Source organism: Thalassophryne amazonica, chromosome 22, assembly GCF_902500255.1.
Source record: "Thalassophryne amazonica chromosome 22, fThaAma1.1, whole genome shotgun sequence".
Classification (NCBI taxonomy): domain Eukaryota; kingdom Metazoa; phylum Chordata; class Actinopteri; order Batrachoidiformes; family Batrachoididae; genus Thalassophryne; species Thalassophryne amazonica.
In genome coordinates, this window is record NC_047124.1 from 1,416,777 (window position 1) to 1,438,237 (window position 21,461).

At 40.7% G+C, this 21,461-nt stretch overlaps 1 protein-coding gene across 1 annotated transcript in view; it reads left to right on the forward strand.

Moving 5' to 3' along the window:
- Window positions 1–1,684: 1,684 nt before the first annotated feature.
- rassf3 (Ras association domain family member 3) overlaps window positions 1,685–21,461 on the forward strand; it is a 49,104-nt gene continuing 29,327 nt past the window's right edge. Inside the window, exon 1 of the mRNA XM_034163173.1 lies at window positions 1,685–2,137. Coding sequence (XP_034019064.1) covers window positions 2,015–2,137 — 123 coding nt within the window. The 5' untranslated portion in view covers window positions 1,685–2,014. The remainder of the gene's footprint in view (window positions 2,138–21,461) is intronic.

The window sequence follows — 21,461 nt, forward strand, 5'->3', positions numbered from 1 at the left end:
GTGAAAATCAATGTTAATATTTGGTACAGTAGCCTTTGTTTGCAATTACAGAGGTCAAACATTTCCTGTAGTTTTTCACCAGGTTTTCACACACTGCAGCAGAGATTTTGGTCCACTCCTCCATACAGATCTCTAGATCTTTCAGGTTTGGAGTTTCAGCTCCCTCCAAAGATTTTCTATTGAGTTCAGGTCTGGAGACTGGCCAGGCCACTCCAGGACCTTGAAATGCTTCTTACGGAGCCCCTCCTTAGTTGCCCTGACTGTGTGTTTGGGGTCACTGTCATGCTGAAGACCCAGCCATGACCCATCTTCAATGCTCTTACTGAGGGAAGGAGGTTGTTTGCCAAAATCTCACAATACATGACCCCATCCATCCTCCCTTCAATACGGTGCAGTCGTCCTGTCCCCTTTGCAGAAGAGCACCCCCAGAGTATGATGTTTCCACCCCCATGCTTCACGGTTGGGATGGTTTTCTTGGGGTTGTTCTCATCCTCTAAACATGGTAAGTGGAGTTGATTCCAAAAAGCTCTATTCTGGTCTCATCTGACCACATGACCTTCTCCCATGCCTCCTCTGGATCATCCAGATGGTCACTGGTGAACTTCAGACGGGCCTGGACATGTGCTGGCTTGAGCAGGGGGACCTTGCTGCCCTGCAGGATTTTAAACCATGACAGCATCATGTGTTACTAATGTAATCTTTGTGACTGTGGTCCCAGCTCTCTTCAGGTCATTGACCAGGTTCTCCTGTGTAGTTCTGAGCTTTCTCAGAATCATCCTTACCCCACAAAGTCAGATCTTGCATGGAATCCCAGACCGAGGGAGATTGACAGTCATCTTGTGTTTCGTCCACTTTCTAATAAATAATCATAACAGTTGTTGTCTTCTACCAAGCTGCTTGCCTGTTGTCCTGTAGTCCATCCCAGCCTTGTGCAGGTCTACAGTTTTGTCCCTGGTGTCCTTAGACAGCTCTTTGGTCTTGGCTATGGTCGACAGGTTGGAGTGTGATTGATTGAGTGTGTGAACAGGTGTCTTTTATACAGGTAACAAGTTCAAACAGGTGCAACTAATACAGGTAAAGAGTGCAGAATAAGAGGGCTTCTTAAAGAAAAATTAACAGGTCTGTGAGAGACAGAATTCTTGCTGGTTGGTAGGTGTTCAAATACTTATTTGCAGCAGTAACATACAAATAAATTATTTAAAAAAATCATACATTGTGATTTCTGGATTTTTTATTTATTTATTTTTTAGATTATGTCTCTCACAGTGGACATGCACCTAAGATGAAAATTTCAGATCCCTCCATGATTTCTAAGTGGGAGAACTTGCAAAATCGCAGGTTGTTCAAATACTTATTTTCCAACAATTACTGCAGGAAAATCAGTTACAAAAATTAAGTTGTACAAAGCAGTTAGTTACAAACTTTGCTAGTTTCATCGTGCAGAGATTATTAGTATGAACTCAGGCTGATGTTTACTAAAATTATAATTTAGAAAAATTTTAAAAGACATGATGTAATCGTAAAGATTTTTTCCCACTCTGTACTGAGTGCCTTAAAAAATATAATGAATTTTTTTTTTATCTTTGTTGTCGTCATGAGTGGGTGGAGCGTGCGTCACTGTCAGACAGGTGATTGGTCAGCTGCAGTTCTCGTGGTTGAGTCAGTGGGCGGGACGTTTACTGTTGTCTGGCTGTCAGTCAAAAAGTTGTCGGTAACGTCGTTCCGCTGGAGGTGCGTTTTCTTTTTCATCTTTATCCTTTAGAAACTTGCGTAGTAAACTGTTTAATCTGTTTTTGTTTTAAAGATTAATTACACTTGTGTCGTTTTATTTTTTGAATGAAAGGCTTTAAGTTGTAGTTTTATGCCCACGCTGTCGTGAGGAAGCAGCGTAAGCGAAGAGCCGAGTCCGGAGCGTGGATCCACACAGACCGGGTTCTCGGTTGACGGTTCTCATTTGGCGTTGAGTTCGTTTCTTGATGAGTTGTTGGTGTTTTGAGTGGAGTTTTCTCGGCCCATGACGTGGACTAGCACGATGAGCAGCGGCTACAGCAGTTTGGAAGAAGACTCTGAGGAATACTTCTTCACTGCCAGGACTTCATTCTTCAAGAAACCCTCAGCAAAGCCCTCAGAAACCAAGGTACCTACTCAAAAAATACCCCAGTTCAACCTCAGAGTAAACCGTAATACGCAGAACAGAACCTCCTTTATGAAAGTCGATATTTAATTGGTTGCGTCCAGTGCACGTGCCATTTAAAACTCAACACCTGCAGGTGATTACAAGTTTGCTAAAAGAGGTCTTTAAATAAACGCCAGTTCATCTGTTATTTTTATTTATTTATTTTTTTGCTGCCGAATATACAAGAAGATCGTCATGTTTCATAAACTTGTGAATTTATGTGTTCTGCCCCTGACACGACTTTACTGTAGCTAAGAAATCATTAAACTGACGGTTTTTTCAGTGATGTCTGGTGCATCGTGTTGGCATGTTAGCATATAGTTGTGACCGCATGATCGATACCTGCATCGACTCCAGTACAGATACTGATCTCTGTTCAGTCCTTGTCAAGTGTAAACCTGGACTTTCTAATTAACCCGCCTCTACATACAGCATCCAGGATCTGCCATGATTATCACGACATAAAGATGAAAATAAAATCATGGTGTTGAAGCTGTACAGGAGGCAGTTAACAAATTTCAAGCTCAAAATGTAGGGTTAGGGTTAGACTTGTGCACACCGGTTTTACTTGAATACTCAAGGAAAGAACACAGGTAACACGCAGTAAAGAGCTTGACCCCAAGCCAGAACTCTTCCCATGATTTGATGCGTTGTTGTGTAGCGATATAATGAATTATGGGTAATGACAAAAGATTGAAGAGAGAAACAAAGGACTTGTCCGACAACAGTGAATAAATAACAGAGTGCAGTATCCAAATATCTCTAATTAAAATAATAATAAAGTTCTCTGTTAATATGGAAAAACTTATCGCGGACTGTTACGTGTCCACAGAAATTACACTGTGCGGACTGAAGCTTGTAATGTCAGCCGCTGTAAATGATCTGACAACTACTAGATGTTTGTGGTCTCTAATGAGCTGTTAAATGAGGTTTCAGATCACGAACCATTTAGTGAAACAATTGTTGGGAGGGTTCATCACTTGGATGAAGCTTCATTGCTCTTCTGTGTTGGGGCCAAATTCATTCTTTGGTGGTTAGTCCCCAGAACTGCTTGGCCTAAAAGTTCCTGTTTGTAACCCTAAAAAAAATGCCAAGACTTAAAGTGAGAACTGGTCATTTGTAACCCTCAAAAAAGTAGAAACTGTGATGTGCCTTGTAGCTGTGTAGCAGTTCTATTTTAAGTTGGTGTAAATACAAGCTGGATGGCCAGTTGCTGTCTTGGTTCTGTGGACCTAGTTTGAGAATGCAGAGTGAGATGATTATAACATGACAACAAACCCAAATTGAATTCATTAGTTGTAGATTGACCTTGAGATTTAATTGGTGAGCTGTGGCATTGTCTTGTCTGGAACTTCCAGAACTAGGTCACATCTCAGTTCCTCGACTACATGTTGGTGGGTTGAAGTGGCTCTCATGCCAGTCTTCTCTCCTTCTCTCCCACACACATATTTGCAAACACTGCTGTTTTTGTCGGGACTCGGCACACTGTACATGAATCAGGCGATTCTTCTTTGATGCCTACTTACTGTGTTTGATTCTGCAGTGTGACCCTTCATTTTTCCGGAACGAGTCCAGAACCCCAGTCTACAGTCCTTGTGGTACTGCGGCGTGGGTGCACAGTATAACCATACAGCGCTGCAGCAGAGGTTGTGACCTGTGGTGTCTCAAACTGTGGCTTAGGGCCTCAAATGGGCAGCTGGCTGCTGACCGGTGGTTCCTCTCATGCCAGCGGTGATTACAGTCAGGAGCAGCATGTCGTTTAGGAAAAATGAGTGGCCGTGCAATACGAAATGACTAGTTCTGTCATGGAAACATTTTTGTTTATATTAAGACACGCAGCTGTAACGGATTAACCTGAAGATGGCAGTAGGAGAAGAATGTCGATAATAACCAGTGGAGACAATAGTTTAAAATGTAGGAATCCAACCTTTTTCAGACCTGATACTGTTCAAAGAAACTTGGAATGAGGGTGATACTGAGGAGAAACAAATCCCCTCTGACCAATCAATACTTATCATCATCATCTATAATTTAATAATGCCGCCACTGGTTTGAAGAATATTTTGATAATGACTGAAAATGGAATAAACTAGAGGGTTCATGAGTGGCACAGTGGTTTAGCAGTTAACAATGCTGGCTCACAACTAGAAGGTGGTGGGATCGCTTCCCCCTGGTCCTGTCTGTGTGGAGTTTGCATGTTCTCCCTGTGTTTCCGTGGGTTTCCTCTGTGTGCTTCGGCTTTGTTCCACATCCAAAGACCCGCAGGTTAGATGGACTGGAGACGTTTAGGTTTTCCGTGAACATGTTTGTCTGTCTGTATGCGGCCCTGCGAGGGTCACACCCTATGACACTGGGATAGGCTCCGGTTTCCCTGCGACCCTTAATTGGATTATGTGGTTATAGATGGTTAATTTGTTGAAAGTTCTCATTTCATTGTTTTATTTTGGGAAGCACTTTAAAGTTAAAGATGCTGCACAAACAAAAGGCTGCTATTATTATTATTATTATTATTATTACTATTCTTATTCCTGTTGTAGTTGCAGTGCATGTCTGTCTTTTATTGTGAAAGGTCAGGACAGGAGCTGCAAGTCTTCTATATCAATTTATGTATTATTTTGGTGTAAGAATCAGAGTAACACTGGCCCTCAGAAGGATTTGCCTTTTTGTCTGTAGTTTCCTCAGCTTTAGAGGATGAAGTGAATTCACTTTAACAGTCACGTTTCATGCCCCTTGCCTCTTTTTTTTCCTTTGCCATGATTCCAGGACTTCCTTCACCGCTACATGAATAAGTGGAGCACTGATGTTGTTTTATTCCCCCACATAAACTGATAATTGCATTATGTTAATTCAAATGTTGATTTGTCTCGTCGCTGTGCTGATCAAGTCCTTTTTTTCTACAGCACATTAAAGGAGGATAAGTGGGTGAATGTGCTTATTGTTGAAATCTGAATTTATGGAAATGCTAACAAGCCAATTAATCAAAGTCACAATTTAATCAGAGTTAACTTGAACGGGACTGAAGAGGTTATTGATCAGTGGAGCCAGATGCTGTGTGAGTGGGTGATAACAGGAAGCTTGGAGACGTTGTTTGTTGTTCATCTCCCTGTGTTGATGGATTTTATCTGGCCCCACCCAGCAGCCCCGCCCAACGTGTCTCTCATTGCGTTTGTCAGCTTGTTTACATTGTTTTTGGCTTCTTTTCTTTATGTTGTCAGGGTTCAGGTTAGGCCAACTTCTGCATCGCACAGTAACTTTAATTCAAGGTTTGAAATGGATCCAAAAGTTTTCACAAGGATTTCATTGGCATCCCAGTTGAAGTGAGATCATTCTCTCCTGTAAAGCTTTCAGCTTTCTTATCTCTTGGACCGGGAAAAGTCCGTTATGGTGTGTTTTATGTCTCCAAGGGCAACTGATAGACAGAGTAGCTGTTAGACGGATACACACACCCTCTTCACTCTCTCTTTCTCTCTCTCACACACACTCAGTCAGCAGTGCTGGACTTTTGAAATGGGAAACTATGTTCTTCGGAGCAGTGTGGTGGATTTCCAACCACAAAATCCCCTTTGGTCCAGAGGACTACGCACAGATGACCAGTGAAGCTGTAGGACTTTACTCTGGCATTTACCTCTGCAAACGCAGGACCAAACCTGCACCTGTGGTCAGTTGATTTTCATAGATTTGTTTGTTTTCTCACACAAAAATAAAGTATAATTTAGTGTCACCACTAAATCAGAAAGTGATCCATCATTTGAATAAGCTGCCTTCAAGCCGTGTGCCTGAGGTTAGTTCAGTAGTTCAGAAACGTGATGGCGGCGGGACAGTAAGTTCAACAGAAGGTGGCTCTATGGATCACTGGTGTCCAAAGTATTCCAGAAAGGGCCACTGGGGGGGGCAGGTTTTCATGCAGCCACTGACTCCAGCAGGTGATTTCACTGATGAACTCATCGCTCTTGGCCCTTTCTGAAATACTTAGGACACCAGCGCTGTGAAGCTTCACGTGTCAGTCCAGAAATCACCGATTAAAGCCGGCAGGAACTCGGTGGAGTTTTGTTGTGCTGCTGTTCTCCGTAATGCTGGTGTTACATCGCAAGTGAGGGTGATCCTCTCCGGTTGCATCATGACAAGGTTGGGAGAAGACACTGGTGGACGTGTGAAAAAGGCATGAAGTATCCTTCTCTACATTTCCTTCCACTGTCTCTCCTCCCACCTCATCCCCCCTCCTCAGCTTATCCTCTATTGTAAGTCTGTTCCTGTCTGTCCTCATCTGTCTATCCTGTTCTTGCAACACTGACAGCGGCACCAGATGTTGTGTTGTTGTGAGCAAATGAAGCTGTACTGATTCCCAGAACAGCAGCGCGACAGGGCATCAGGCCGACCTGTAACGTGCTCACATGAAGGTCATAAATCCTGACTGCCGTCTGGTGATTTGAGCTTCAGCCTCTGCAGGTTACATAAGGCTGTTTATGAGACTCTTCCCTTCGCTCCACCTCTTGGTTTCCAAAGGAAACACAAGTGGAATTGTTCTTAGCTGCGCGGCCCTCGCTATCCTGTCGAGCAGAACCAGCGGTCTTTTATGTTTTGAAGCGCACACAGGTCGTGCACGGCGTCATGGATTGTGCTGTACGCTGATATCAATCGGCTTTTGACAGCGGCCGCCTGCGTCACGGAGCCTGTGAGCTGTTTATAAGAACTGAGTGTGGGAGAGAAAATGGAACCAGGACTCAAACTCAACTCCACGTTTGTCTGAGCTTTAAGTTTGTGTAATGTAATTATTAGTGTGTGCATTTCATGATGTCTTAAAACACATATTGCTGCTGCTTAATTTATTCCTCTGAACCCCAAACAGTTTTTTTTAACCTGATATGGGCTCAAAATTTTTTGATTAGTTTCTATTTAATAGTAACAGGTTCTGTAATTGTGTATTTAACTGACCATTATTCACTGTTTCTGTACTCTGGCAAAATAATTACCTTCAGGATAAATAAAGTTGATCTTTAGCTTTTCACTGCATCTGCAAATCCTGCACCTCGTACTTATAGCTAGAAGCACAGAGAACTCAAAAATGTCTGCACACAGTTCTAATATCATAAAAGAAGAAGGAAAATGTTAAGTTAATGTGATATTTTCAGGCCTGAGAACTCCTTGCAGATCTGTGAATGTCCTCTGTGGTGTGAAATGGGGATCCTCCAGCCAACTGATACCAGGAGCATTCTGCTGCTGAAAAAGGTGCACTGTTAGTGGACAGTGTAGTTAAATTTCAGCCAATTTTCAGTCATATTTTACAGGGATTCACAAAATGTGGGCCGCTACCCATGGGTGGGTCATGAAGTTACTGCTGATGTTGTTGTCTAACTGTGTGGTTTTGAGACTTAACACGAAGCAGTGACCTGAAGCAGTGATCGGATGTGTTTTCTACCAGGTCTCTGTGGAGTATAACTGGAATGACTTTGTGTCAAATGAGTGGTTACTTTGGGAGACTTAGATTAAGTTTTGGTTGCATTGTGAGGGAACGTTTTAACCGTGTGGCACATCTCTCTGTGTTATCTAGCATGTAGCAGCAGCTAGAGAAGGGCAAGGACACGCCCATAGTTCACCTGGCTGCAACAGATAGATGGCTATTTGTGGGAGGTGAGGATGGACTGGTTGTCTTTCTGGGTGATTGCCATCCAGGACCCAAGTTGGTTCTGTAGTGAGCTGGATGTGGTGATGGATGACACTAGACTTATGGCAGCTGCTCCCAGACTTACCTTTTAAATGTAATAAAACAAAGCGTGAGTTTAGTTTTACAGTGTCACGCTGTTTGATCTCATCACTGGTGTGGTTTCAAAGTGAGCTGTGACATTCTAAAATTTAGAAATACTGATCTCCCTCACTGTCATCTCAGCATACGATGTGCTTAGTTATCTGTTGAAGATCCCGGTCTCACAGTGTGTGTTTACACAGCTCGGGAACTTTGTTGAGGGTGATGAATGACATGAGCAGCTGCTCCAAACACATGTTCTGCTCCAGTCCTCTGACCCAGAGTCGCAGAACAGGTGTTTAAGTGGTTCTTAAACCCTGTCGGGCCTCTGCGTCCACCTGGTGCGTAATACTACATGGCTAAAGGCCTACAGATGGATGATACACTCAAACCTGTAAAGCGTTGGAGTTAGGGCCGCATCTATCGATTATTTTAGTCATCGAGTGTTCTATTGATTATTCTGGTGATTAATCGAGTAATCGGATAAAAAGTACTTTTGCATTTTTAAACAACAACAGTCCAGCGCTCTCCCTAAGCAATGGCACAATGTTGCTGTGCCAGCACCCAGATTGTCAAATTTAGTGTATCCCTTTCTGTTTTCCTGGGTAATTATTTATTTTTTCACATCTTGATAAGTTTTGGATCTTTCCCGGTGTCAGGAGCTCAGCCAAAGTCAGGCCAAACTCTTGATATTTTGCTGAAACGGCAATGGGATATGGCATTCTGTTTTTGTTTGTTCCCAAGAAAGAGAGAGACAGCAGCCGGCCACCGGGTGAACAGCACTGAACTATACACTATGTGGAATGGGCCCGATTGAGCACTGTACCTTGATTGGCCTCTGATGCGTGAAGCCGGCAGAAGTACAGAAAACGCCATCTTGTGCCCCCCGAACTTCGAACGCTGATTTTATAAAAAAGACGCTCATCGCACACGCACAATTTAGATTAATAATCGCCGATGTGGCTTTGTTTGATTTAATTTAGCTTTGTTTGAGCCGCAAAATGCTGTCTTGCGCTGCAATTAATTGCACGAATCATGATACTTGTAAAAATCGTGGGAGAGGACTTTCAGGATTTTCAGTTTTGCTTTATTATTATGAGTTTTCCATGAAGTTGTCAGGCCAGATTCAGTAATATACATTATTCAGTAATATACATATAATACATATATTATACAGTAAAATATAATAATATATAATATATGTAATATGATATAATATATATTTATATTAATAATACATGTAATATACATCTTGAAATTTTCAGTCTGTACCTTGGTCCGGCTTCTTTGAAAATGTCAACTTCTATAGAGCATTATCAAATAATATTACTATACTATTTTTTTAATTTTGGATCCAAATAAAATGCTGCTCCATCTGAAGATGAAAGTGAGTACACGATCTGTACATACATAAAAAGTAGGGATGTGAATCGTACAACAACTCACGATTCAATTTGATTCAGATTCTTGGGGTGACGATTCGATTCAGAATCGATTTTCTATTCAAAGAGCTCTGAGAAATAGTTATATTACTTAAAAATGTTTGTTTAAGAAAATGCAGCTTTACAAGGTTAATCAAGTGATTCTAGATGTAAATTTACTTATCTACTTTGCTCGTTCCGAGTTGGCTGGGAGTTTAGCGAAGCGCTGGTCAGTAGTCGGCAGAGACCGCTGCTCCGCTCTTTTAGCTCCGGGTGATGGCGTAGCATGTGGACTTGTGGATTTGAAGTGTTTCCGAAGTACTTGACTTTCATTTTGCAGATTTTGCACACTGCATAAGTCATGTCAGGCTCCTTCTTACTCAGCAAATAATAAAATCCAAAATGCGCCAAAACATTTGCCTTCAGCAAAGACGGTGCTGGCTGAATTAGCTCTTCGTCTGCCATGCTAAGCTACAGCCACTGAACTCTGCAGCTCATGAGTGTTTGAAGCACGCCGGACCACCCCCGCCTCGCGGGGACACTGTAATATGGAAGCCGTTGCCTGACAAACAGTACACACAGCGAGTAAGAAAATGCTTTTTAAAAATCGATTCTTGGACATTTTGGATCGATTCAGAATTGTAATAAATTTGAATCGCGATTCGGACTTGAATCGATTCCCCCCCCGACACCCCTAATAAAAAGGTATTTTTCAAAATGTGTTAATCAAATGCTGTAAAGTTTTAAAATGTAAACAACTCATTTAAAATTGGGCCATTGCTCTAGTTGTATCTTGTTGTTTCAGACACTAAAGCTGTCACATAGTTAATTTTCAATCTGATAGTGTACATTAACATGTGTGAATGGATTGACTGCTTTACATCAACTGTGATTGTGATTTGTTGCAATGTTCCTACTTCTGCAAAACTAAAATACATTCTAATATTTACTTTAACTGATTGACCAATTACTTGTGTGCCTTTCTGTGTGTGTGCACGACATTAAAAAGTATTTGTGCATTTGATTGTGGTTGATGTGCACCGTGTGTGTGTGTTGTCAAATGAACATTGTGTGTGTGTGTGTGGGGGGGGCTTTGTGCGTGTTCACAAGCGTATAATATGATAGAGAGTATTCAAATAGTGTTGCATTGTAAGAGCTTATAATGTCCATAGATTTAACAAGTTTTTTTTTCCTATTTACTTAGTAATCTATCAAAAACTACACTGCGTGTACAAGTCTTATAAATGGCCTTAACAGAGCTTAATAATATTACATAACAACTCAATGAAGGGCTTTATTCTGCAGAAATTGGTGAGTTTGACCCGATATTATCGACGTGATTCCACTGTGCAGCCTTTGCGCCTTTTGGGAGAAGCAAGATGGCCGACAATGCAGCGGCTCGGCTTCACTCGCTCAGCCGTGACGGCCGTTCCATGTAGTGTATAGTTAAGTTGTGAACAGCCACTCCCCACATAGAGCGGACCATGTGTTTTTAAAAAAATAGACAAACACACTGCTTCTCTTTAAATGTGCACTCAGTCTATTTCAGATGATCAGTGTGGACTTTCTCTTACTCTGTGTGTCGCATTGGAAAGCTGTAGCTTTTGGTGCTACAACCCCTGGAAAAAATTATGGAATCACCGGCCTCGGAGGATGTTCATTCAGTTGTTTAATTTTGTAGAAAAAAAGCAGATCACAGACATGACACAAAACTAAAGTCATTTCAAATGGCAACTTTCTGGCTTTAAGAAACACTATAAGAAATCAGGAAAAATTGTGGCAGTCAGTAACGGTTACTTTTTTAGACCAAGCAGAGGGAAAAAAATATGGAATCACTCAATTCTGAGGAAAAAATGATGGAATCATGAAAAACAAAAGAACGCTCCAACACATCACTAGTATTTTGTTGCACCACCTCTGGCTTTTCTAACAGCTTGCAGTCTCTGAGGCATGGACTTAATGAGTGACAAACAGTACTCTTCATCAATCTGGCTCCAACTTTCTCTGATTGCTGTTGCCAGATCAGCTTTGCAGGTTGGAGCCTTGTCATGGACCATTTTCTTCAACTTCCACCAAAGATTTTCAATTGGATTAAGATCTGGACTATTTGCAGGCCATGACATTGACCCTATGTGTCTTTTTGCAAGGAATGCTTTCACAGTTTTTGCTCTATGGCAAGATGCATTATCATCTTGAAAAATGATTTCATCATCCCCAAACATCCTTTCAATTGATAGGATAAGAAAAGTGTCCAAAATATCAACGTAAACTTGTGCATTTATTGATGATGTAATGACAGCCATCTCCCCAGTGCCTTTACCTGACATGCAGCCCCATATCATCAATGACTGTGGAAATTTACATGTTCTCTTCAGGCAGTCATCTTTAGAAATCTCATTGGAACGGCACCAAACAAAAGTTCCAGCATCATCACCTTGCCCAATGCAGAGTCGAGATTCATCACTGAATATGACTTTCATCCAGTCATCCACAGTCCACGATTGCTTTTCCTTAGCCCATTGTAACCTTGTTTTTTTCTGTTTAGGTGTTAATGATGGCTTTCGTTTAGCTTTTCTGTATGTAAATCTAATTTCCTTTAGGCGGTTTCTTACAGTTCGGTCACAGACGTTGACTCCAGTTTCCTCCCATTCGTTCATTTGTTTTGTTGTGCATTTTTCGATTTTTGAGACATATTGCTTTAAGTTTTCTGTCTTGACGCTTTGATGTCTTCCTTGGTCTACCAGTATGTTTGCCTTTAACAACCTTCCCATGTTGTTTGTATTTGGTCCAGAGTTTAGACACAGCTGACTGTGAACAACCAACATCTTTTGCAACATTGCGTGATGATTTACCCTCTTTTAAGAGTTTGATAATCCTCTCCTTTGTTTCAATTGACATCTCTTGTGTTGGAGCCATGATTCATGTCAGTCCACTTGGTGCAACAGCTCTCCAAGGTGTGATCACTCCTTTTTAGATGCAGAGTAACAAGCAGATCTGATTTGATGCAGGTGTTAGTTTTGGGGATGAAAATTTACAGGGTGATTCCATAATTTTTTCCTCAGAATTGAGTGAGTCCATATTTTTTTCCCTCTGCTTGGTCTAAAAAAGTAACCGTTACTGACTGCCACAATTATTTTTCCTGATTTCTTATAGTGTTTCTTAAAGCCAGAAAGTTGCCATTTGAAATTACTTTAGTTTTGTGTCATGTCTGTGATCTGCTTTTTTTTCTACAAAATTAAACAACTGAATGAACATCCTCTGAGGCCGGTGATTCCATAATTATTGCCAGGGGTTGTAAATGGATTAGTGCTTACTCAGTAGGCACATGCTCTAGTCTTCTGGTTTTTTTTCTGGGGACGTTACGGCGCCACACACAGGCCTGGCATATGTACTACAACGTGAAACAGAGCTTCAAAGCACAGAATTTGCCTCAAACATTTTTTTTTTTTTTGTAATTGAATTATTTGAGTTACTCAACTAATCGTTTCAGCCCTAGTTGGAATGTTGTGCTTTTCCTGTGATGAGCTTCTGTCCAGACTAGGGATGGGTATCGAGAACCGGTTCCTTTCGGGTATCGTTAAGAAATGATTCGATCCACCGACATCAATAAGCTTAGTGCTTAACAATTCTGTTATCGGTCCTTCAGAGTGGCCGTTGTTTTGGCTGGTGTTTGTCAGGAAAATGATCATTTCTCTACATTGATTACAGAACCTGCAGCGGGTCCTTAATCAACTTTTCTGCAGCGCGGCTTTGCTTTGAACCTTGAACCAATCGAAGCAGTGGTTCACAGATTGAAGCAATGCTTCGATCGATTGCTTCGTTTATTTCTTTCTTTCGCTTAATTTTCCCCCGCTAAAACCCTAAAGAGCATACGTCTGAGTATTATTTACCTTTTCTATGTTAAACCGACCTGTTATGGTCTTCTGAAACAGTTGATAGATATATTTTATAACTTAACAACGGGAGCGATGCTAACGCGTTAGCATGTCTATGGCATTTTCAATGTTAAAAGTTAGCATTACACATTTGCAGCTGTCATTACGTTCAGGTGCATTTGTTTTCAAATTGTAATATTCCTTAAATTTATTTTTGCTTGTATATTAATAATCTAATGATTATTAATATACAATTTTAGAGAAAGAGACAAAAAGAACCTGAATAGAAACACAACAGAAAATATATAATAGCAACTAACAATGAACATAAATAAATAAATACATACAGAAATAAATAAATGTTTCCTGTGAACACCTAGTGACTCTCACACTCCATTTCATCCCTGTCTTATTTAAGTTTAATGACAGTTTGTTTCGGTCAAACCATATTTTCAGTTTGTTAATTTTTTCAGTGATTTCCTCCAGAACTATCTGACAAACTAGAAAACTGCTGCATCCTAGTAAGAGCAGAATACTACTGGAATGAATTTGAATAAGGAAAGTTGTATTTTTTTTTTTTCTCACTAAGTGGATGCTGCACTCACTCCAGTTTATCGTCTGGAATAGTCCCAGATTGCATTTCACAGCTTCTAGAATTCAAACATTTTCCTGCAGGTGGTGTTGGGGGGTAATTTTGGGTTTCAGCTTTTTTTTGTTTTTCACCACTTTCATCCCTGAATATGAGTTGATTCACTTTTGTGTGGATTAAAGTTACTAACTGGGACTTCTGTCTCGTTGCGAGAAAGAAATGAGAATTGTCCTCCGTTCTGTTCACACAGCTCCAAACGCTGTGCGGCTCTCTGACGAGTCAAGATGGAACGATAGAATTCAGTCGGAATTAATAACTTCAAAGTGAAACACCTTTTTGCTTATTTTTATTTATGTCCAGAGATCAAGGATACAGTGACTAATTTCATATTTATTTACTTTAAGACTCAAGGAAATACATAGAAAACCTGTAAAGCCTACTTGTAGTACAAAATTCACGAGGTATCGATAAGGGAATCGATAAGGAATCGGATTGATAAGCAGACTCGATAATGGCATCGATATCAATAAAATCTTAGCAATACCCATCCCTAGTCCAGACTTATGAAAATCTTTAGGTCACTGAGTGAACATGTCTAATTTTAGAAGCCTGCCTGTCCTCACGTTTCATCTTTTCTTGTGGGGACTGCTCCCAGTGATCTGATAGCAAGATCTATGTATGGGTAACTAGAAATGAAGGTAGAAAAATGATCATTCTGTGACAGAAGCTTCTGTTCTGACCTTTATGTTCACATCTGAGTCTGTGTTCTGGTTCTGGTGGAGAACTCGTCACTGTCAGTACGCTGGCTGGTGACTTGTTGTATCGCTCTCCAGTTACGTCCTCATACTGGATTCTGTGGGTTTGTGTCGCTTTGATGTACAAAGGAGAAAGTGGAGTTTAAATGATAACAAACCAAAGTTGTGTTTGAGTGAAGGAATGACAGAATGAATGTGATTCATGACCGACATCTTAATGTAATGCAGCGTTTAAACCTGAACCTTTTAGCTGTGATTCTGACACAAGATGTTTAAAGGATTAAAAGTTTTGTGTGTTTTTTTTTCATTGAGAACTCTCTTTAGGGTAAAGCTGCAACCATTGAATGATTATTAATCATTATTAAATTAATGGACATCTGTTTTATCTCTCAAATTCTCTGATTTCATCTTCTTACTTTCTGGTGTATTATAGGAGTTTCTTTACTCCGGTCTGCCAGTAAAATTAATGTATTTAAGTCGTGTACAAAATAAGACATTGGGATACCACCGGTGATGTTTTTCCACAGTTTTCTGATATTTTATGGGCCTAACAACTAATTGAGAAACTCATCGGTTTGCTCCTGAGGTTATTCTGTCATCCAGGTCTGTTTATCTGCACACCTGAGTCTGGAAAAATATATTGTTTCCATGACTGAAGCTAATGCTTCTGTTCATTAAGTAGCTCTCTGTAAAATGTCAAAGAAATTTCCAAATGCCTGAGGTGGTTGTTGTTTTTTTTATTATTAATTTCTTTATTTGTGGTCAAAAGTAAGAAAATCAGTCCTATGGTCTGCAGTTATTTTGGATATTAATGTGAAAATGATTAAAGTAATGTGTTGGTATAAAAGAATCAAAGTAAATGTAGCGTCTTCAGTAAGGAGAAAAAGCTTTTCCACTCATCACCCAATAACATGTATGTTCTTCAGCTGACACGTAACTCTACGTACTCGTACCCGCACAGGCTCACGTGTCAGTTTTGCTGTGTTGAGTAGAATTTGAAAGCTGTGGTGTTGGCTGTATGCTCTGATGGCTGTGGGTTTGAACCCTACGGTTTGGCCCCCAGTGCTCAAATATCTTTGTTTTGGTGGAGTGGATGTGTGGTGGGAGGTTTGGGGATTTTCCACTGGAGCTGATGTGAACAGGTTCGTTTGGTTGGAGGGACAGTTGTCGTCATCACTCAGAGGAACAGCTCACAGGTATTACTTCACCTGCGTCCTTTTGTCATTGTGTGACGTGGACACACCTGTCTTTGTATCCCAGCAGTGACTCGTAGTACTGTCAGATCACGTTTCTCTTTTAGTCCCATCTGCTAAAACAAAAACCTTGGAGCAAAACCTTCCTCTGTTCACGTCTCCAGCATACCACTGGGCTGCATGATATTATATTTGTCTGCAGTATATATTATGATATGAAAAAAAACGCAGGTATTTACATGGTATAACTTGAATAGCTGCGTTTAGAAAGAGTAAGTAATTCTGCAGTGATGAGGGTGAATCTTTATAACTTTGCACCATTCTGAACTTTGCCATTCTGTTCTGGCATTTCACAATAAAAGTACAAATATAAATACCAGAGGGAACACACTTAACCTCGGAGCATTTTGTTAAGCAACGTGTGGTCAAATAGTTAACAATGTTAGATTTTTGAGGTCTGCTCTGTGCGATGGTTGGCACAGAAGGTCATGTTTCCTTAGAATGTAATACTGAGAGGCACAAACCAGGAGTCAACTAGTCAATTTTTCTGAAAGAATTTGTACATTCAAAAACCCTCAAATGATGTTATACACAGTTCTCACATAGAGGAGAGCTGTGACAGTTTTTTTAAATCAAACATTTGAAGGCTGTTTGGTTAAATGTGCTTTGCTTTACATTCTACATGCTGTGATGTGACTGTGGCACATCCACACTTTACAAAGGTGATGTGTTGTGCAGCTTTACAACCGGCATTCTGGGAAAGGACAAAGAATAATGAGATGTGAGAGCTTTTATAATGGCAGCATGTTCAGACCCGTGATGATGTCTGCACTGAACCACTCTGACTGAGGAGATACGTCATTTAACGGGGTTACAGGTCTCCCCAAATTACATTGAACTCTATTAAATAAGATGCACAGTCTGTGTCATCAGAATATTTCAACAGCTTTCACTGTTGAAATATTTTAAAGTATTTAGTGTGTGATGATCAAAATAAAGTTTGTATTCATGTGATTCTGGCAGCATGTTCACACGTGGCTCCAGCTGCTTTTGACATACACATGTTCTGTTGTCATGTCTTCATCATCTAACTCTGAGGTCTGAATCACCAAGTTTCATAATCAGGTAACACATGATTACTCAACACACACACACACCTCTCTATTACCCAATTCTTCCTGTTATGTGAATTTTACCCTCCCTCCCCCCACCAATTTATCAAGAAAAGTTGTTCCATCTTCTCAAATAAAAATTCTCTTTGTTTTATTTGAGTGAAGCTTGTTTTAAGACGCTCCAAACCACAAACACTCTGGTCCTTTTAAACCTCTTCAAACATGTTTTAGTCTTATTTTGTTCTGGATTTAAATTATGACTGAGCCATATGACCAAAAAAAACAAAAAAAACAAGTAAATCACTTTTCCTGTATTGATAGTAATCACGGCATATAATTTAATTATGCTGCCTGTTTGATGAGTATCCTGATAAGAAATGAGCCTTGAGAAAACAGAATGTGGACATTTAACTGTAGTAACAAGCTTTTTGTCAAATCAAACGTCATCACATATATTTTCAGGAAATGTAAGAGATTTGTTTATTGGTCTCAAACGGTGGTTTTCAGTTAGAAATGAGGGTGGAATTTTAACATGTGAGCCAAAGACCACGGGCACGCTGGTCATTGTCTTGATTGTCTCTGCTGTGTAGTTGGCTGTTGGATCTGTCCGTGTGGAGTAGAATCAACAGTTTCTTGTGGCTCTGTAGTCATTCTAATTGTTTATTTTTTGGTTTACGTAGAATATATTTTTTTAAATAGCTCAGATTTCAGTGTGTCAGTGACACACAGTCATACCCGGTTCATGTTTAATATGGGTCATCTTAAATTCATTTTAAATAGGAGTTGATGTTTGGCTGCTTTTAACCAGTTGGTGGAAAGCAGTTGAATAACTTTAGATGTTGGATTCCTGCAGTTTGAAGACGCCACCTTCACAGTCAGCAGATTAGTCCCTTATATTTAAAGTGCATGTGTGGATGCACGCTCCAGTGAGCACCGACTTCGTGCACGGTGGGACACCAGTGACTTAACATGTTACCTCCAAAGTAACCTGGTTTAACTGTGCAGCTGTGATGATATATCAACTAGTGGGTATCAAAAATTACTTTGAGTCCTCCAACTTTTTTCCTCCGTTTCATTTTTTTCATCATCCCATTTGTATTTCTTTTGTCCCGTTCTAATCCTGATTATTGTCCTCTTCCATCTTCTCACGTCCCATCTCGACTTCCCAGTCTCCTGTCCAGCTCCCGCCCGTTGGTGTCTGTAGCGGTCCTGATGTAGCACTGTACGGTGGGTGGTCCCACTGAATAATTTGTGGTCTCTACACAGACGCCTGTTGGGACTTGAACCGTGCCGCTGTGCCCTCATGCTGTACACAGTCGGCCACACTGACTGCTCACAGCTTTGTTCTGTTCCACGTGCTCGTGTTGAGTTTGGCCTCTTGTCTCTCTGTGGTCGCGTTCGTTTAGTCTACAAGTTTCACTTCTCAGATTGCAGCAGCCTGGTTGCAGTTCCAGTTTCATTTTTTTGTCCTGTACACTTCTCGATGTCTGAAACAGATACTGATGACTGTATTTCAGAGCCCACGTACTGCAAATTTGACTTTATTGTTTAAAAAGTTAATATTGTGCATATTGTGACAGAAACCCATTAAAAAATGCCAGTGACACAGTCCAGTGGAATGTCGGTCTGTCTGTCTCTTTATTGATCAAAAATATATTTTTTTGGGACAAAAATGATCCTGGAATTTTAAAGAAAGTGAATTTATAAGGGAGAGGTGTGTGTGTGTGTGTGTGTGTGTGTGTGTAGGAATGCTGGAAGGAAAGGTGTGGTCGATCTCTACTTCCTTCATGGATTTCACAGGATGTAACATGTGGAAGTTGGAGAATGGGCATGTAATCATTTTGGAGGAAAAGTACAGAATTAAACAATCACAGAAAATGAATCAAATACTGCAGCGTTTTTTTATTTTTTTAGACTTCATTTGTGGAATTTTACAGACAGGTTCAGAAATGTTGAAAGTAACTGAAAGGACCTTTTCCAGTAACCATTTAAACAAAAACTCATGTTTGACCTGATGAAGGATTTAAAAGGTTTGTGCAAGTCGAAGCAACACTTCTGTTCAGTTTGAGGGTAGATGACCTTAAAGTAGACCTGCATTGAAATAAATGTGGACAGATCTCAGAAAGAAATAGCTGATATGTATTTGCAAGCCCAAATTTGTAATTCAGTGGAGAAATCTTTGTTTAAAAATGACAAACTTGCAGCTAAAATTTGGCCCTCCGCGAAAACTGTTTGTACATCCGGGACATTGCTGTGATGTGAGGGAGAAGACAGAGCACTAGTGCCTTCAGTCCGATCCCGCGCGTTGAGTGAATGCAATGCTTGCTATTTCTCAATTGAAATTGATTTTATCTGTTAGTAATGTTACTGTTATACACATCCTGGTTTCAACGTCCAAAAGTAAGCTGCAATGAATGTGAGATACAGCTCTGCATGCTCAAATCAGCGGCGACATTGACACCGGGCGACATTCTTCCCCGACCCTTACTGTGCCAGCGGGTCGTCGCGGTAACCCCGACCCCAGCCCTGCCTCGTGAGAAAATATTGTCTTACATGGAGTGCCTCCATCTGTTCACTCATACTGCAGCTGCATTGATCATGCAGATCCTACTTACTCTGCAAAAAGTCCAGAAAATATCATTTTTATGCAGTCCACAAACGTTCAGTCTTAGAGCAAGATAATATAAAACTCACTGAAAATTGTTTTTTATGGGGAAACGTGATCGAATATAGACCTAGTCTAAAGGCAAAACAATCATAAACAACCTCGAAACGGCAGGAAGCTAAAGACAGTAGATTTTCAATGCGACACCACTCAATCAAATGGGAGTAAGAAAAAGTCCCCAAAAATAATTTTCTGGCAAAAATAAAAGAAATGTATACTCACCAAATGTAAGACAATATGAAGTTTTAAAAAAAGTCGATCCTTCCGTATAAGACAATAAAAAGGTGCTTTTGTAAGAGATGCAAACTGACGTAAATCCACAAATTACAGTTAGCGTGTGCAATGCATGCTGGGATAGGGTCTTCTCTCTTTATGTCGCAGCAATGTCCTGGATGTGATGACAGTTTTGTGGAGGGCCAAATTTTAGCTGTAAATTTATCATTTTTAAAGGAAGATTTCTCCGTTGAATGACAGATCTGGGTTTGCAGATTTACTTTACTACATTCAGAAGGATCTTATCTGTAAATATGTCATTTTTTGGTCCAAAGATCTGACTGCATTATTTCAATGCAGGTCTACATTAAAGAGTGAGTGAGGGTGTTTGAAACAATTATTCAGAATGATAAGATTGGGCTGTTTATTACAAATAACATTCAGCAAACATTGTGGAAAAACTGGTCTAGGATGTTTTTGGTTGTTTTTTTTTTTTTTTTTTTTTTTTTTTTTAAGTTCTTGTCCTGTGACAAGAGTTATGATATAAATTTATAATACAATATATGGACATGACCTTGAAAGTTCCTCTGACCTCTATATGGCTCATTGTGTTTGTTCTCAGGCAAATTGTAGTGTGCTATAAAATCGCAACGTTTCATTCATCGAAAACGTTCAAGCGTAAGAAAACAGCACAGTATTTTCCAGGTGTGTAGAAACGGTTTGAGGTGCACTGGAGGCAGCTGGACTTGAGGTCTCGGGGTCGCTCGGCTCGCTCTCTCTCCCCAGCAGATCTTTCAGCAGATGCTTCCTGGCGTTATCGTAAACCAAAGTATCCGTATCAGGAGAGCCGTTGGTCTTGGATCGGGTCCTCAGCCTGTGCTCCAGAGAGCCGCTCCTCAGGGGGTTTTGGACATATATGCACTTGATGCTTTTCCCCGCATGCAGGGAGTCGAGTGAGATTTCCGCCCTGCTGAGCGAGTGCATTTAGAATGCAGCAACGTTCGCACAATATTTCATCCAACAAGATGTGGTTATTGTGACAAGCTTAAGTGGTTCCAGAGGTGCAGTCGGGAAGTTTTACAGTAAATTTAATAACCCCCTGTCATCTGAACGTGACAGGTCTGAACTGTCGCAAAATCTGACAACACTTCATTTTTAAACTCTGTTACATCTTTGGGTTAAAGCATGTACTGTATGCTCCAACAGAGTTCAGTGTCCTTGGGTTCGAATCCCGGCCCAGTGACCTTTGCTGCATGTTTCCCTGTTACATGTCTGTCTATGTAATAAAGGCTGAAAAATGCCCGAAACCTGTTGTAGCACACTAAACGTCTGTGTGTCCTCGTCTGTACCCCTGTGAGGACTCTTCCACTCTAACAGGGATTCAAACTGAGGATCCTGTGGTCACAGACCCACCTCTCTAATTTCTAGGTCTAGGCCATTCACCTTCCCACATGATGGTCACTGAAAGTGTGTGTGTCTGTCTCATATAAAAAAAAATCTGCCTCATGGCCGTTTAACTAGAATGCATGTCAGAAAACGTGCCAAATTTGTCTCACACACTCACTCACTCATCTACAACGGCTTAGTCCAATCAAGGTTCACGGACTGGGTGGAGCCTATCCTAGCAGTCACAGGGCGTGAGATGGGGTTCACCCTGGACAGGACGCCAGTCTGTCACATGCATACACAAGGAGAACATGCAAACTCCACACAGAAAGGACA